At 51.8% G+C, this 17,969-nt stretch overlaps 1 protein-coding gene across 1 annotated transcript in view; it reads left to right on the top strand.

Moving 5' to 3' along the window:
* Nucleotides 1–1,611: 1,611 nt before the first annotated feature.
* AACS (acetoacetyl-CoA synthetase) overlaps nt 1,612–17,969 on the top strand; it is a 53,745-nt gene continuing 37,387 nt past the window's right edge. Inside the window, exons 1-5 of the mRNA XM_012663539.1 lie at nt 1,612–1,835; nt 5,288–5,391; nt 6,359–6,479; nt 13,687–13,800; nt 17,003–17,100. Of these exons, the coding sequence (XP_012518993.1) occupies nt 1,703–1,835; nt 5,288–5,391; nt 6,359–6,479; nt 13,687–13,800; nt 17,003–17,100 (570 nt within the window). The 5' untranslated portion in view covers nt 1,612–1,702. The remainder of the gene's footprint in view (nt 1,836–5,287; nt 5,392–6,358; nt 6,480–13,686; nt 13,801–17,002; nt 17,101–17,969) is intronic.

Raw genomic sequence — 17,969 nt, 5'->3', positions numbered from 1 at the left:
TAAGGACATTTTAAAATGTAACTTCTTTCTGTTTCGGTGTGCATTGCTCGATATGGTAGACAGAAATTTACTCACATCATGGCATACTTATTCCAGTTACACCCAATCCTCACCTTACTTGTTATAAAATACTCAAATTTTTTAATGTCCATTTAAGCCTATGACGAAAATATATATCAGGATACAGATCGTGAGGTTGGGCATAGTCCTTCCAGGAGATATTCCAAAGTTGGGATTCTGTTAGCAAGGAAGGCAGTGATGATCTTACTGAGTAGACAGCCATCAGTGTGCACCATGCTGGTTTTCTTTTCCAGCTCTCCTCGTAAAACAGATAGTTTGGCTTTTTCCAGCTTCATCTTAGCATTGTGGCATTTGTTTCTATGTGTACAAAGAAATATCCCGCTTTGAGAAGAGAGGAGAAAAAGGAGATTCCTATTGTCCAAAGCATGTGGACTAGCCTCGGGTACATCTGGTTTCTACCTCGGCTGTGGGTGCCATTCTTCTTCCAGACCATCAGTTTGGGCCTTTTTGGGAAAACTCCTTGCTATTTCCAAATACTCATGCCTTTTACATGAAACTCCTTTCAACATATTCCAGAGCACTCAGTATGTTTGCATGAATTTACTGTATTGGTTAATGGTCTACTGTATCATTCTGAGAACTCTGCAACAGGAAAAACCTAACTGAACACGTGCCAGGGTGAGAAAAATCAAAAGAAATATAGGTGGGCTCACACTTGGAGGGAGAAGCAGGGCAAATCCACAGAAATGACCCAGAGGTCAGTCATCTGATAAAAGCGTAAGTGCATTTGGCCTGGCAACTTTCTAGATTATTTTTTCCTGCCTAGGCTGAGGTGCAGTGACATGATCATAGCTCACTGCAGCCTTGTACTCACTCTTAGGCTCAAAAGAGCCTCCCATCTCTGCTTCCTGAATATCTGGGACTACAGGCATGCACCACCATGCCTGGCTAATTAAAACTTTTTTTTTTTTTTTAGAAATGGGGTCTTGCTATGTTGCCCAGGCTGAATACCTTTTACTATACCAATATTTTATTTCTTTTTATTTCGGCTTAGGTACTTGCAAAATATTACACCAATATTATATGCTAAATGTATTCCTCTGCAATGTATATTTTGATACTCACTGGCACACTATGTATTACTGTGTAGCATTATTATTGATATGTGTACATACACGATGCATTATTTGTTGTCTGCCCACCCCCATTTCCCCCCTTCACATATGTTAACAGAAGGGCAAGAATTTTGCTGTGTTCATTGCTGTATCCACGAAGTGCCCGGCACACTGTAGGCGCTCAATAAATATCTGCAGGAAGAGCAAACCAATAGTGAATGAAAGAAGGCATTCATGAAGGAGCCGACGGCCCCTGACACCTGGCTGCCGGTACTGCTTTTACCGCCTTCCGCCTCAGGTGCGGGCGGGGAGCCGGGGCCCACCGCGCCTGCGCAGGCCATGCCGTCCCCGACCGCGGGTTCGAGTCCCGGCGCGGCGAGCACTCCTTTGCGAGGCCGGCGCGGCGGAGGGTTACAGGCGGTGGTGCGGCTGCTGCCGGGGGCGGGGCCGGCCGGGTGTCCCGCGGGAGGCGGCGGCGCGGGCTTGGGCTCTGCCTCAGTCGCGCGCTGTCGGCTGCCGCGCCGCCGCCTGCGGTCCCTACTGCCGGCCCTGCCCTCGCCGCAGCCATGTCCAAGGAGACGCGGGCCGGGCGGGAGGAGATCATGGAGTGCCAGGTGATGTGGGAGCCGGACAGCAAGAAGCGCACGCAGATGGACCGCTTCCGGGAGGCCGTGGGCGCCGCCTGCGGCCGGTCGCTGGGTGAGCGCGGGGCGCGCGGCCGGGGCCACCTGTCGGGGCGGGGTGACCTTCCTGGAGACGGGAGAGTCCCTCCTCCCGGACGTCGCTGGCGTCGCTGCCAGGACCCTCCTAGTTTTGGGGTGGTCTCCTGATGTCCCGTTTCTGCTGCTGGAGTCGGGGCAGAGAGACACTTGACATGGGGGACCTTCTCACTGGGGTTTTGCACCCCTATCTCTGGGGAGTGTCACCCCTCTGCAGCATCTCCTGACTGCAGCATCTCCTCTGCATGTGGGGGTCGCCCTCTCCCCGGGAGGGTCACCCCTCTGGAGGCGGCAGCCCCGCTGTTGGCTGTGAGGTCCCGAGCTGGGCTTTCCTACTTGTGAGGGGCTCCCTGCTGTCTTGGCCTCCAGCCAGAGGGGGCGTCCTCCAGGACGTAGGGCCTTGCTGGCTTGTGGGGGTCCCTTGCCGGCTCACAGTACCTTGTGCTACCCCTCTTGTCCCCCCACGCTGCTTCTGCGAGAGGCCAGCGCCTGGAAGGATGTTCGGGGGGATCCCTTCCCATTGTGTTTACACGGCCAGCCCCCGAGCAGAACCCGGCCAAGGACCCTCCTTCCGGCCACCACGTCGGCCCGCAGAAACCACCTGTCTGGGCGAGGAGCATTCCCCGTGCTCCTTCCTGAGCTCTAGCCGGCTTGTGCAGCTGCCTGCCCCCACTGCCTCCCCTGTGTTCCTCAGAGATTTTCTACTCATCACAGCTGCCTTCTCTGCTTCTTACCTCTCAGCCGGCTGTGGGGACTCCCTTCTTTCTATTGGTGGCATCACTGTCCTTGGTCATCCCCACATAAATGGAGACCTGAGTCATCTGGCCTGCACCTGGAGCCTGCCCCAGTGACATGGCTTTCCTGAGTCCCCCCCTTTCCAGCCCCACGCCAGGGTTCTGGGGGCCTTCTTCCCTCCTCTCCCAACAGTGGTTGGTTTTTCAACTTCCTGCTTTCCCGCCCTGCCACCCTCTAGTGCACCCTGCTTGCCTTGGCAGAGTAATTCATGTTGGAGCATGGGTCTGGCTTTGTCACTCCGTGGCTCAGGTGTTTTCAATGGTTCCTTGTTGACCACGGAGTTGCAAACTGCCACCTGGCAGCTTCCAGGCCTCCACAGGACGGTGGAGCTTGTGCCGAGTCTCCCCCCGCTCCCTCTCACTTGGGGTGTGTCTTATTACTCTCAGGGCTTCAGGCTAGTCGATAAATCGTGTTGGATGGGGCAAGAAGAGCCTTGACCCCCAGGAAGAACCAGGGGGCTTGGTTGTGGGGTTACGTTCTTCTTCTGTGTCACCTTGCCTTGATGCCATCTGTTTCCTCTGCCAGCAATAATGTAATACTGATCTCCTGGTGCTTGTCTCGCCCTGACATCCCAAAATAATTTCCCACAAGGGCAGCTCTGGGAGATGGGCGAAACCTTCCTCCATGGGAGGTGGCAAAGAGAAAGGCTCTGTAATCTGACTGCCTGGATGTTGCACTGGCTCCACCGCTTACTGGCTGTGTGATCAGGAGGAGGTCATCCAATCTCCCCATGCCTCAGTTTCTTCTTCTGTACAGTGGGCATAACAAGAGGACCCATGCTGTAGGGTGGGTGTGAGGGTGACATGAGCTGGTCAGGCCCGGTGCTCAGCTCTGCACCTGCACGTGTTGCTCAGGGAACACGAGCGAGCCCTGGTAGCCCCCAGGCTCTGCCTGCTGAACTCCTGCCTCCTTCGAGTCTCTCAGACTGGGGGTCCCCGGGCCAGGTTTGATCTGCAGGCACACTGTTGAGTAGCCTGCGTTTGCAACTCCGGAGACCACACATGAAACGTAAGATTTCCAACTTCTGAAAACCCCAAGGCCTGTAACGCCAGCTGTGTTCCCACATGGCAGCAATCGGTGGGAGTTTGGGGCACTGTTTAGAGCCTACTTGTTTTCCTTTCCCCCTCTTACCACTCCTGATGGTGAACTTCCACCTGCTTCTCCCCCTTTCACGTGCCTGGCCCTGGAGGTTTTGGGCTTTGCTTTAAGATTCAACTCAAATGCCATCTTCTCTTCTATTATTCTAATATTTTCCCTTTTCCTCTGCTCGCCAAGTGTATGTAATTCGGGCTTTGCCGCCTTGCCTTTTTGTGTATTTGTGAGCATTCTTACTGCTTCAAGACGGCACCCACGGACTTGTACCCTCTGTGTCCCCGACAGTGGCTTGCTTGTAGCCAGTACACAGTATTGACTGGATGTGCACAGAGAGCAAGACACACATCCTCAGATGCCCCATCATCCTTGCTCCAGCCCTGGAGGGTGCAGGGAGGGAGGGAGGGGTGTTCCCCACCCTGCCTGCCCCTCTGCGAGCCCATCTTCCCAGACACAGGTTCACGGGAGTTTTCTGTGCCTGCATTTCAGGAGGTGCAGGGCCCTGTGGAGCTGCATGTACTCTTTTCCACTACCAGAGCCACAGGTCGGTTTGTTCCTGTCACTGCTTCCAGCCACTCGCCCGAGGCTTCCCTGCACACCCACGCAGGGCTCAGGGGTGGTCTGATGCAGCCCTCCTCAGGCCCAGCCTGCGGCTGCAGCCCAGCACTTGGGCGTGTGATTCCAGGTCTCTTTCGCAAGGCTTCAGGGGACACGCTGAACGTACCAGCCCTCTGTCATTAGGGAGCAGGGAGGTGGCACCAGCTTCAAAGAACATGCTCTATTGGAGGACTGTGCCAAGTGTCTACCACAAGCTGCAAGTCTACTCTGTGTGCATGGAGCTGGGATAGAGTTTGCCAACAAATGGAAGGCTCAGTCCCTGTTCTCTGATAGCTCAGTGGAGTTGGGGGAGAAGGCTCCCCATGCAGAGATAGTGCCACAAGTTAGTCTGTGCTTATTTGTTCATACATACATGCATAGTCTCGCTCTGTTGCCTGGGCTACAGTGAGTGCCGTGGCGTCATCCTAGCTCACAGGAATCTCAAACTCCTGACCTCAAGCAATCCTCCTGCCCCAGCCTCCCCAGTAGCTGGGACTACAGGCGCGAGCCACCACGCCTGGCTAACTTTTTGTTTTTATTTTTGGTTGACTGGCTAATTTTTTCTATTTTTATTAGAGACGGGTCTTGCTCTTGCTCAGGCTGGTCTCGAATGCCTGACCTTGAGCGATCCTCCCGCCTTGGCCTCCCAGAGTGCTAGGATTACAGGCATGAGCCACCGCGCCCGGCCCCAGAGTCCATATTCTTGGGCATAGTGGTTAAGATGTGAAATCACTGCCTCGATGCTTCTGTGCCTTTTGGGGACCCGTGGTGGTGAGTTTACATCAACAAAAACCAAGCTCTCCTCCCCACCAGAACGTTCCTCATCCATGTTTTTGAACTGCTCAGACATCCCTGCCACTCCTTAGGTGTGTCCATCTTACGATTCAACTGCCAAGACTTCCCTTCTGACGTTTGTCTGAGCTGTGTGTCATTTTATTTTATTTTTAGAGAATTACGATGACTTGTACCATTGGTCAGTTGAGTCATATTCAGATTTCTGGGCAGAGTTCTGGAAATTCAGCGGAATTGTCTTCTCACGCATGTATGATGAGGTAAGGAGAGGTTTTCCTTGTGTGTTGTCTTTTTCTGTGGCTGTGTTTCAAAGTGAAATGTTAATTTTGGGGAATACTGAATCATATCTCCTTTCGCAGCCTCACGTTGACAGGAAAAAGTCATTGTCCTAGAGAATTGGCACTAACTTATGGACTCCATCGAGACCTTGCGGTCTGTGGGTCTTCTGTTGTGTAGACCCCAGGCCCTGTGCTGGGAACTCAGTGATCCTAAGCACTAAGTAGTAGGACCCTTAGTAGTAGATTTTTTTAAAAAAACGTTTCATTATGGTAAAATACACATAACATAAAATTTACCATCGTAATCTTTTTGAAGTATACAGTTCAGTGGTATTAAGTACAATTACATTGTTGTTTTTTTAAACTGTCAGTAGTTTTGTTATTTTTCTAACCTGCATTTTAGAGAACTTTTCAACTCCTTACACTGTAAATCAATAAATATCTGAGGAAACGGAGTCCTGTTATTCAAAGTATAATTTATTGTCATTTTGGGGAAAACCATTCTGAAAGGTCGACCTGTCGGCACTTTGAGAATAAAAATCAAGGTTCCGGCACGCGAGGAAGTAAGCAGGGTCAAACTTCCAGAAAGTTGGGGAGGAGGGGCAGGTGGTGTCTGGAGCTCGATCTGGTGTCCTGTGTCTGGTCAGAGCCCGGCACGTTGGACAAGTGTCTCCTTTGGCTTCAGCATCTCTCATGAAGTGTAGGTGCTTAGTAAATATTTGGCAAAAGAGGAAATTACTAGAGCTGGTCGTTTTCCCTTGGCATTTATTAATATTTCTGTTTTCAGTTTCAAGCCTTTAGGCTAGCTCAAAGTTCAGTCTGTAAAATGATTTAATAATGGTTTGGGCCAATGAGGTAGCTGGCTTCCTGGGCGGCAGACTCACTTTTATTTATCTGTGGCGAAGATCTCATGTACGCATGTATCTTTGTTTGCTGCTGTTCCCTGTAGGTCGTCGACACATCAAAAGGAATCGCAGATGTCCCCGAGTGGTTCAAAGGCAGTCGTCTCAACTACGCAGAAAACCTCCTGCAGCACAAGGACAATGACAAAGTTGCCCTTTACGTTGCAAGTGAGTCCTGATGACACACTGATGTTCTAGATGATGCATACATACAGGGCCACCTATTTGGGGAAGCTCCAAGGCATGTAGAAACCACAGTATAGAATTTGCAAATGATATCTTGGCACCTTTCTGACGTAATTAAGACTTATGTAGACTGTATTTTTCCTGAGGAGGAATAGGGACAGTTTTGTGGTCGTGTTTTATGGGGGAAATGGAGATACCCAATGTTACATAACTAGCTTGAGTCACTTGGAGAGTTAGTGGTGGAACTATGGCTAGAATCTCTTCCCATTGGCTTCTCCTTTTAAAATAAAGTTTACGGCCGGGCGCGGTGGCTCATGCCTGTAATCCTAGCTCTCTGGGAGGCCGAGGCGGGCGGATTGTTTGAGCTCAGGAATTTGAAACTAGCCTGAGCAAGAGCGAGACCCTGTCTCTACTAAAAAAATAGAAAGAAATTAATCAGACAACTAAAAATATGTAGAAAAAACTAGCCGGGCATGGTGGCGCATGCCTGTAGTCTCAGCTACTCGGGAGGCTGAGGCAGGAGGATCGCTTGAGCCCAGGAGTTTGAGGTTGCTGTGAGCTAAGATGACACCACGACACTCTAGCCTGGGCAACACAGTGAGACTCTGTCTCAAAAAAATAAAAAAATAAAAAAAATAAAGTTTAAAGAATATTCCAGTTTATGTACTAACCAGTCTCTGGAAGAATTGTAGTGAATGACATATTCTAAATAAACTAGGAGTTTTCTTAATAAGGAGATAGTGTGGTTAGCCCCCTAATGAAATTAGTCTTTTGATAAAATTGACTATTTGTGAAAGGTAACATTGGATGTATCTGGTATTGTTAGAACTTGAAATATTTCACATACGTGCATTTTCCCCTTCGAGTAGTAACACTTTATCCATTTTAGACACAGTGTGTTTTGTTAAGTTGTGGTAAAATAGGCTTCACTAGAGGCGATGGAACATCACGGAGCCTTTTGTTTTCATGACTCAAGACTTCTAGGCCGGGCGCGGTGGCTCACGCCTGCAATCCTAGCACTCTGGGAGGCCGAGGTGAGAGGATCGCTTGAGCTCAGGAGTTCGAGGCCAGCCTAAGCAAGAGCGAGACCCTGTCTCTACTAAAAATAGAAAAATTAGCTGGGTCTTGTGATGTGCCCCAGTAGTCCCAGCTACTCGGGAGGCTGAGGCAGGAGGATCGCTTGAGCCCAGGTGTTTGAGGTTGCTGTGAGCTAGCTGACATCACGGCACTCTAGCCCGGGTGACAGCAAGACTCCGTCTCAAAAAAAAAATAGACTTCTATATTTTGAACAGTGCCAAAATCTAATGCTCTCGAGCTATCGAGGTGCCAGGGCTGGTTTGCCCTCATACTTTCACAGAGGTCCCCAGAGGGCTACGTGATCTGCCGTCACGTCCAGGTTTTTGTGGCATTTCTGTCCTGACCTTGCTGCCTGCTGCCGCTGCTCGCAGGTGCCAGCGTCCTTGCCTCTAGCAACCCTTGTCTTCACTACGAGTCATTGTATTTAACCAGCAGTGGTGTGGGAAGTCAGATGGTTGTGCTTGTACAAGTACAGTGGTGCCTCAGGTAGGAGGAAATGGGCCTACGTGAGGATCCGAGGGTTCCAGTCCCAGTTCCACACGCTCAGTAGCTGTGTGACCTTGCGTAGGCCGCTCAGCCCCTCTGGGTCTGTCTGCATCTGTAAAATGGGAAGGATGATGATACCTACTTCAGGGTTATTGCAGGGATTAAGGGAATGTGTCTGTGTCTATTAACAGATAGCTCAGCACAGTCCTTGGCACAGAGGAAATTTGCATAATTCTCAATGAAGGTTACACATTTAAAATCCTTGTACAGCTTTCATTTGTTTTTATTTTTGGTATTTTTAAAATTGTACTATAAGTTTAATTGTACTAAAGGCAAGAGCGAAATCGAGTTTTGTATAGGACATCTTGCAGGATAAGACTGAAAAATAAGCTGAAGTCATGTTCTGCCTCCAGAATATTAAAATGCAGTCATGGGAATTAGGCCAATATACGTTGAAACAGGTGACAGCCTAAAATAGTCACGTAATTAAGTGCCCACATGAGTCTCAGAGTTGGCAATTTCAATTAGAAGCCTAGAGAAAGTCTAATTCCCTGTGGTGCAAAATACTCATCAAAAAATGAATTTCCATTTCTGTAGATTTCCAAGGCACTTCACTGTCTCACTAGATCAGCACCAGGAACCAAACCACTGGAGACAGGCCCTGAGTGGCCCTGCCTGGTCTGCCCAGATCCCCAGCCGAGGGCTTCCCCGCCACCGTGGGAAGGGCCAAGGGCCCCTGTGCAGCTTTTAAAATCGTGGCTGCCCAGTTCCCACTGCAACTTGCTGGAACATGTCTCCCAGGCTTGGGACCCAGGCTCGCATGAATTTTTAAAGCCCACAGTTGCTTGCGATGCACATCTCTGGTTAGGAACCATGGGGCGTCGTCTTTACGGAGTAGTTGGGCTGTTTAGGATCGTTTTACTCTTTTCCTTGGTCCTTTGTTTCGATATAGTTAAGGCAGAGCGGATGAGTGGCCCACGGATGTTAGGCCAGTGCTCTGTCTCTTGCTCTCTGAGGGGACATCTGCATTGCCCGTGCATCCTTCTGTCCATTCAGTTGTTCCTCCGATCGGCATTAGCTGCCTCCCCCACGCAGGGTGCTGGGGACACAGTGTTGAATGGGACAGACAGTTCCCTGCTCTCGGGAGGCTGATGTTCGGGGCGTGGGGGGCAACAGTAAGAAAACATACATAATAATGTTCCAGATAGCTCTTAGCACTTGGAAGGACAGATAAAGCACCGTGATGGGAAAGAGGTGAAGGGTGGGGCGCAGAGTTATTTTAGGTGGGGCCGCTGGGGAAGCCTGTTTGGAGGAGGTGAGATTCCAGCAGGAGCTTGAGTAAGAGCAAGTGAGTCATGCAGAAGTGCAGGGAGGGGATCCCAGGGGAGGGAGAGCAGGCGGGGGTGTGAGGACAGTGGGGGAGGCCGGCAGGGCCGAGGAGCCTGGGGACAGCATCGTGGGAAAGCAGAGTCTGACTCAGGAGGCTGCCCTGGGCTCCACCTCTGGGTCCCCCAGGGTCACCCCTCTGACCTGAGGCAGGGATGCTATGCTTATGTGCAGGATTTTGGGGCTTGTGGAGCTGTCCTCAAGGGGTACCATGCTTTTAGCAAAACCGTGATAGTAAGTCCCAGCTTCATAAAAATGGATGAATGAGGACATTCCCTCCAGGACTTCTTTAAATTCTTTAAGTAGAGTGAGTTCCCTTGCTGTGTTTCAGAATGGGACTCGGCTTACACCAGCGTTTCAGGAGTCAGGGGTGTACCAGTTGTGTAGAGTGAGGCGCGCCCGCAGCATGTCCAGTTGAACCTGCAGACGCTGGTCTCGGGCACACCTGGGTAGGAGACACGCAAGGCGTGGGGAGGGGGAGGGAGTAAGAGTTAGAAATTCTTTTTTGCTTTTTTGTTTTTTTCTATTGGGATATAATTCACGTACCATAAAATACACCCTCTTAAAGTGTATAGTTCAGTGGTTTTTAGCCTATCCCCAAGGTTGTGCAGCTACCACCTGTGGTTTCAGAACGTTCCAGAAGAAGACCCATACTCACTAGCAGTCACTGGTTCCTCCGTCCCCCGGCAGCCAGCAGTCTGCTTCCCTTCACAGATTGGCCTGTGTCGGACATTTCACATAAACGGAATCACACGCTGTGTGTCCTTTTGTGACTGGCCTCTCTGCTCAGCACAGTGTTGTCAAGGTTCATTCACGCCGTAGCAGAGATCGACCCTTCGTTCCTTTTATGTCCTAGTAACATCCCGCAGTACGGATGGACCGCGTTTCGTTTACGCCTAAGACTCCCACGGGACTCCCCTGCCGCGGGCACTGCTGCTGCGTGAGCCCCCCGGCACAGCCCGCGGGGTCTTTCACGATCCTGAAGACCTAGAATGCTGGGTCTCTCTTTCATCCTCTTTTCCTGATCCCTTTAGATGTACACGTGCTTGTACCCAAGATGTCAGACACCGCTTGAGGTACTGGTTTCTCCTCCTGGAAAGTAGGGGCTGTCAAATGTGAATCTTCTTAAAAAAAACGCCAAAAACTGAAACTCACTGATGTGCCCGATTGCTGCTGGTGATGAAGCCAGTCTTCCCAGAGCTTGTCACACGGGTGTCTGGGCGGGGACGGAACTCGGTGTTCTGTCTCTCCCTCTCGGAGATATGCACGGTATTGGCTGAGCTCAGCCGGTTGCCCTTTACTGATTTTTTTAAGCCCACGTCTGTCTCGAGTCTGGGTTATAATTCCGTGTCTCCCACCCCTCCCCTTCCTGCCCCACGCCCACCATCCTTCTCCTTTCTTTAATGAGTTCTCTCCTTCCTCATGTTCACAATGGGAGCGAGTGCCCACACCAGGGATCAAATTTAGTTTACTAACCGGATATCTCTCTTAAGCAGGGTGCTGAGTGGGCCAGTTATTGGCTTGGGGACGTTAAGATCATTGTGTTTCATTTTGTGCATGTTGTCCTGACATGTTGGTTACTCTCCAGCCGGGCGCAGGCGCTCACGGAGCTCTGCGCTGTGCTTGCCCAGGCGTCCTCAGCAGAACTTGCCCTCCCTGCACACGTATGATCCCAGGCGGGGCCGTGAGATGCTCTACTGAGAAAAAGTATGTGCGCAGTTGCCTTTGTGCTCCAGCGCGTAGCGCAGAACAACACGATTAGCCCATCGGTGTTTTAACTGTTAGAACAGCTGCCTGTGCGGCACGTTTTGTCTTGAAAGAGTAGATTTCAGGTTACTGATTATTTTCACGGGATAGAAAATTATCTGGGCTGGGAATACGGGAGAGGTAACTAAAAGGCTACCCTAGGGAGGTGAGCCAGCGTCTACAACTTTAAGCAAAGAGGCAAAAGCCAGATTTATGTTAAAGGGAAATTTGGATGTTTATTCACTTTGGGAAAAAGATATTTCATGTTGTAAAATTGAAAAGCCATCAGCAATCAGGAATAAAATATTTGCATCAAAGGGTTAACATCTTTCCCGTAGACAGTGCGTTCCAGTCATTTTCCCACACCTTCACAGCGTTGAGCCTTACTTGTGCTACTTATCTTGCCATGTCACAAGTCACCCAAGAGCCATGGCTTAAAACAAACATTGATTATCTCGGTTTCTGTGGTTATACGCCCAGCCTCGGCTTGCTGGGTGGTTGCTCATCAGGTTGCCGTGACGATGTGGCCTGCAGCTGCCGTCATCTGACGGCCATACCGAGGCTGAAGGATCCACACCCCAGATGGTGGCTGTTGGTGGGAGGCCTCTGTCCTCCAGGGGCCACTTCTGTGACCTCACAGCGTAGCCGCTGGCTTCCCCCAGAGTGACCCACATGGGAACTGCAGTGTCTTTTATGACCAGGACTCAGAAGTCACTTGTCATGTCCACAATAACCCCTTGGCTACCCAGGCCAGGCATGTATACTGGGGCATCTCACCAGGCTGTCAGGTGAAAATCAGCATCTTGCTGTTTAAATGTACCTTTCTGTGATAACTAGTGATGTTGATCATTTTTTTTTTTGAGACAGAGTCTTGCTCTGTTTACACAGGCTAGAGTGCAGTGGTGTCATCGTAGCTCACAGCAACCTCAAACTTCTGGGCTCCACTGACCCTCCTGCCTCAGCCTCCCTAGTAGCTGGGACTACGGGTATGTGCCACAGTGCCTGGCTAATTTTTTTTTTTCTATTTTCTGTAGAGACAGAGTCGCCTTCTTGCTCAGGCTGGTCTCAAGCTCCCGACCTCAAGCCATCCTCCCGCCTTGGCCTCCCACAGTGCTAGGATTATAGGTGTGAGCCACCGTGCCTGGCCTTTATTTTCTTCTTTATACTTTTTTTCTGGAAAGTCAAACTTTCTATAGTGAGCTTGCATTACCTTTTTTTTTTTTTTTTTTTTTTTTGAGACAGAGTCTCACTCTCTTGCCTGGGCTAGAGTGCCGTGGGGTCATCCTTAGCTCACAGCAACCTCAAACTCCTGGGCTCAAGCGATCCTCCTGCCTCAGCCTCCCGAGTAGCTGGGACTACAGGGATGTGCCACCATGCCCGGCTGATTTTTTTCTATATATTTTTTTTTAGTTGTCCAATTAATTTCTTTCTATTTTTAGTAGAGACGGGGTCTCGCTCTTGCTCAGGCTGGTTTCGAACTCCCGAGCTCAAACAGTCCGCCCACCTTGGCCTCCCAGAGTGCTAGGATTACAGGCGTGAGCCACTGCACCCGGCCTCTTGCATTACCTTTATAATTTTTAAGAAAAATTAACGAAACCAAACCAAAGGTGGAATACTACTCAGCAATAAAAAGGAATGAATTATCAATGCATACAATACTTTAGTGAATTTTAGCAGCGTTGCACCAAGTGAAAAAAGCCAATCTCAAACAGCCGCCTACTGTATGATTCCACGTATATAACATTGTTGAAATGACAGGATTGCAGAGCTAGAGGACAGATTAGTGATTGGGGGGAGCGATGGGGGGTCAACTATAAATGGGCAGCAGGAGGGAAGCGTTTGAGTTGCTGAGAATGTTCTTAGCCTTGATTGCAGGAAATGCTGTAAGGTGACACACTCGTGCACACCCATGTCGTGTCCCTGGCGTTTCCTGGCTTCGCTGTTGGCCTGCTGCGGAAGCCGGGTGGAGGGAACTTGGGACCTCTGTGCTATCTTTGCAACTTCCTGTGAATCTATAATTATTTCAAAATTAAAAATAAAAAACAACACCCACAACCTAAATCAAAGGATTCTTCACTTAATAAAAGCATTCCCAATAGAAATTTTTTTTTTTTTTTTGAGACAGGGTCTCACACTGTTGCCCAGAGGCACGATCATAGCTCACTGCAGCCTCCAACTCCTGGGCTCGAGTGACCCTCCTCTCCGCGCTGGGATTACAGGCCTGAGTCACTGTGCCCAGCCTCAGCAGGAAATCTTTAAATGGCAGATGTTGTTAGTGCATCTCCAAGGCTGATGTTCACGCAGCCTTTCTTTTCCGTCAAGTCGAGTTGACCTGTATCTTGTCTTGCGTCCCTGTGTCTGTGCGTTGCTTTCCCCCGGCACAGGTTAGTAACCTGCGCTGAAACAGCTGAGATTTTTCATTCGGTGTCTGTGATTTGGAACCTGTCGTCTTAGGATGGTCTGTGTACGACTTGTCGTTTTTTTCTCTTCCCAGGGGAAGGCAAAGAGGAGATTGTGAAGGTGACTTTTGAAGAGTTGAGGCAGCAGGTGGCCTTGTTTGCTGCAGCAATGAGGAAGATGGGTGTGAAGAAAGGAGATCGGGTCGTCGGTGAGTGTTTTTGGTGTTTGCAATGGTTTGGGGCGGGGAGACCAAGGCAGAATGAACGGCTTGGAAGGTGGAGACGACTTTTGAATGGGGTGGAGCTGTGTTATATCACGTAAAACCTTGCAGGACTTCAACTGTTCCAGGGAAAATTGTTGGAAGATTACCGTGTTCTGTAAAGGCAGGAATTTTCTTTGTTTTATTCCATGCTTTGTCCTAGAGCCTAAAACAATTCCAAGAGCTCAAGGGTGTGCAATCAAGACTAGTTGGCTGGATTAATGAAGGCGTGTTTAGGAGTTAGCCCTGCAGTGAGGTGGGGGAGGGAAGGGCAGTCCAGGCAGCAGAGACAGCTGTGCAAAGGCCCGGGGGCTAGTGAAAGGGAGGTGTCTGCAGGGGTGACAGGAGCTCTGTGGGCAGGAGGTGGGGCCAGCGCCCTGGACTGGTCCCAAGGGCCTTGTCCACTGTCACCTGCTCTGCCTAGAGCTTCCCGAGGCTTTGTTCTGACTACCCTCCCCCACCGAACCCCAAAGCAAGGGATGGAAGGTGTATAGGCCCCAAAGAAGGTAGGAAGTGGGGAGCAGGACCCGCAAGACACTTGGGCTGAGGCCTTGTTTGGGGACTGTTGTTTCAGAAGGAGCCAGGGCTGGAGTCGGCAGACGGTGACTATGAGGCCTGAGGTCTGGGTCACTCTCCTTCCCTTGGCCCCCTTTTTATTCCCTCAGGTAGCCAGTAACAATTTCCTCCTGAAAACACTTTAGGTGTTTTTCTTACAGTTTTCCTTTCACCTTGACTTCTGGAAAAAATCTGAAGTCTTATAAATGCGCCTGTTCTTTGTCCCGAGGAGCTGGAGTTCATTCCAATGGGGGTGGGTGCACTGCAGGGAGGGGCGGGTGCAGACAGGGCGGGTGACTTCCCCGAGCAGCCCTGGTACTCAGGGCACTTGACACCCTCCCCCGCTCCCAGAATGGGGCAAGGGCCACAGGACGCGGGTGTCAGGAGAAGCTGCTGGCCTGGGGCTCGGGCGTTGGAACCTCGGTGTTTGGCAAGGGTGTGTCTCTCCCAAGGGAACTTACTGCAATTGCAGCCTGTTTGCAGAGAGGGAGGAGGAGCTGGGTGGCCTTATCTTACTAAACGCAGTGAATGGCCGCACCTGGAATCCTGTGGGCAGGGGCCCCCAGGTCTGCTCAGATAACAGAGCTGGCCGTGGCGTCAGTGCTCAACGTATTGATACTTTGGTTGGCTAGCAAGGGGTCACATAGAAAGGGACATGCCACGTGACCTCCCGTGTCAGCCCTCCATGGAATGTTCTGCATGTACTCAGGATTCGCCCCGGTTTGTCGAGGTCTCTGCCCGGACATTGCCGCCTCGGAGGCCAGCCCTTACTAGCTTCGGAAAAGTTGTCACCTCTCCCTGCACCTGCTTTGGTTTTCTTTACAGTCCTTACGGCCCACCTGAAGCCACAGGGCTACGTGTGTATTTGTGTCATGTGTGTCCTCCATGACTGGAGGCCGGGCTCTGTCTTCTGCTGTCAGCTGTCTCCGTGTGTGAAGAGCGCATGACACGTAGTTGGCACCTAATAGATATTTATCGAATGACTGAGTATGAGAACTGGGCTGGTTTGTGGAACAGACATTTTTGAGGTTGGCACCTCACTTTTCTTGGGTCCCTCTTGGTCCCATTTAATCCGTACTCTTTTAAGGGCTAGCAAAGAAATGCAAACGGTTCTACTCTCCAATTTCCATTTTTTAAAATCTCTTTTTGGAGCAAACGTTTTTGAGAGAAGGAGAAACAGAACAGGGCATCCTGGGAGATGGTCAAGACACCTTTGGGCTCTGCTTGCTTTGAGAGCTTTTCGAGGATCCCGGCTCGGATAGCAGTCTGCCCTGACCATAATCACGAGGGCCGGGGACCGCGTTTCCCAGGAGGGGACGCTAGAGAATGTGCTTGGGGAGAAGGGCTGGCTCCTCACCACTTGTCACTCACCACCGAGTCAGCTGGATCTTGCAGCCTGCCGGGCAGTGAGTCCCACCCTGCTCTTGGGGATGACACTGCTGAGACACTTTGGTGTACACGCGCAGCCACGTTTAGTCTCGGAGGCAGACTCAGCACACTCCCGGGCCCAGCGTCTGCCAGATGCAGGCAGAGCCCTGGGGCTGAGCGAACGGTGGGATTCGCCACCCCTGCGCCTGGGAGGCTTGTGGCCTAGCAGGGGTGACACATGTGAATCCGAAGAAATGGAAGTACAAGCTGCAGGGGGGAGAGGGAGAGGGCTGTCCAGGGAGCCCTGGTGATCACTTGGGAGCTGCCCCTTGCTCAGGTGAGGCCTTTGGCCACGGCCCTTCTGCTGCCTCATGCCTTGTGCCCAGGTCTTTTCTTTTGGGACCTTTACAGTGGTCTGTTTAATTGAGCATCATCTGTCAGCCGTAAGGGTTCTCTGCCTCTGTTGTCGTGAAAGCCAGTGGCCGGACGGCCTGGGCACCTCCTCTGCCCCTCCCAGCTGGTCTGTGGCTCTCGACTGCACTGCTGTGTCCTTCCTTCCCTCTTCCTCCTCTCCATCCACCCAGCCATCCTTCCTTCCATCCATCCATCGTCCGTCCATCTGTCCACCAGCCAGCAAATATCCGAGGGACTTGATAGGACACAAACGCATTAAAAGAACAAGACAGGCAAAGTCCCAGCCCCCCATGTGAGAACCAGATGTTAAAGCCCCAGTTACCCAGGTGATTATTCATTTGTGGTTATGGCGAGTTTGTTGAGGGAGAAATACGGTGTGTTTTGCAGGCAGGGGCGAGCTGGCCGTGGAGAAGCCTCCCTGTGGAAGTTTCATTTGAGTTAGGAGCTGAGGGATGAGCGTGCGTGGGGTGGAGAAGGCTGGTGTGCGTGGAAGAAGGTTTGGGGAGGGCAGTGTGTGCAAAGGCACGGCGGCAGGAGGAGCTAGAGCAACTGCAGAACTGAGAGGAGGCTGTTGTGACCAGGTCCCATAGAGGGATGGGAGCCCATGCCAGGGGGGACGGGGTTGGCGGTGGGGAGTGGACAGGCTGCAGCAGGCGATTCGGGTGGGTGGGGTGGGTGGCCGTGATCCTCGGGCAGGTCAAGCCAGCCGCCCCGGTCCCCGACTCTGGCCCTGGCTCTCAGGGGAGTCCTTTGGAAGTGTGCCACCCCCAACACACCCCAAGCCCGAGGCTTTCTCCCTGTGTCCTTCCCGCAGGTTATTTGCCCAACAGCGAGCACGCCGTGGAAGCCATGCTGGCTGCAGCGAGCATTGGTGCCATCTGGAGCTCCACATCCCCGGACTTCGGTGTGAACGTGAGTCTGGGTTGCCAGCGGAGGGGGGGACTGTGCCCTGAGAGTGTCCTGGGCAGGGGCAGCTGCGGGTGGAATTCCTGGGGAGCTGTGCGGCAGTGTCACGACCGCCTCCCGTCACCCTGGCCTGTGACGGGAGTACCGGGAGAGAAAGATCCAGAAGGAGCTGCATCTTGATTTTAAATTTAAAGGCAAACTGGTTCTTCCTTCCTTTCAAGTGGTCCTAATGTCCCCACTGTGGTTATGGGTGGCCTTGGTGGGTGGTGTATGCAGGGGTCGGTGTCGTTGGGTCCCGTGAGATCACCTTGTCCTCCTTACCTGTGACTTAGTGGCCACATGGGGTTTCCTAAATGTTTACCCTCTGAGGACGGTTTTCCAGGTGTGCTCTGACACTGTTGCTCACGGAAGTTCCCCAGGGACCTCCTTGCACCGATTTCTGCTGTTTCCTTCCCTTCTTCGGATCATGCTCTGTGCTGTGTGGATGTGTGCTCTGGGAGGGTGGTCACGGCCTCCCACGGGACAGCAGAGCTCCTGGCACTGGGCTTTGGTGGCATTTGAAGCCCGGGGAGAGGAAAGGGCACACCTCCCCTTGGCAGCAGCTGCTGGTCTGTAGCCTGTTCTCACGGCTGCACCCAGGCTGGCTGGGCCATTGTTCTGTGCAAATGCCACTCCTGGCCGGCTGCAGTCCAGCAGGTTCTGCCTGTCTTGGGAGGACCCAGTGCTGGCGTGTGGCTCTGAGGCAGGCACAGTCCTCCGGACGTTCCTGCCCTGGCTTTGGGCTGGGCCAGGGCGTCTTGGGAGCTGCTCTGGAGCATGAGGTGCTGGCTGCGGACGTGAGCACTAGATGGCAGCATGGCTCTGCCGCCCGCCGG

Source organism: Propithecus coquereli, unplaced genomic scaffold (genome assembly GCF_000956105.1).
Source record: "Propithecus coquereli isolate 6110/MARCELLA unplaced genomic scaffold, Pcoq_1.0 Scaffold81, whole genome shotgun sequence".
Classification (NCBI taxonomy): domain Eukaryota; kingdom Metazoa; phylum Chordata; class Mammalia; order Primates; family Indriidae; genus Propithecus; species Propithecus coquereli.
The sequence above is the reverse complement of the archived record's forward strand: the minus strand, read 5'-3'. Positions and strand labels throughout refer to the sequence as shown.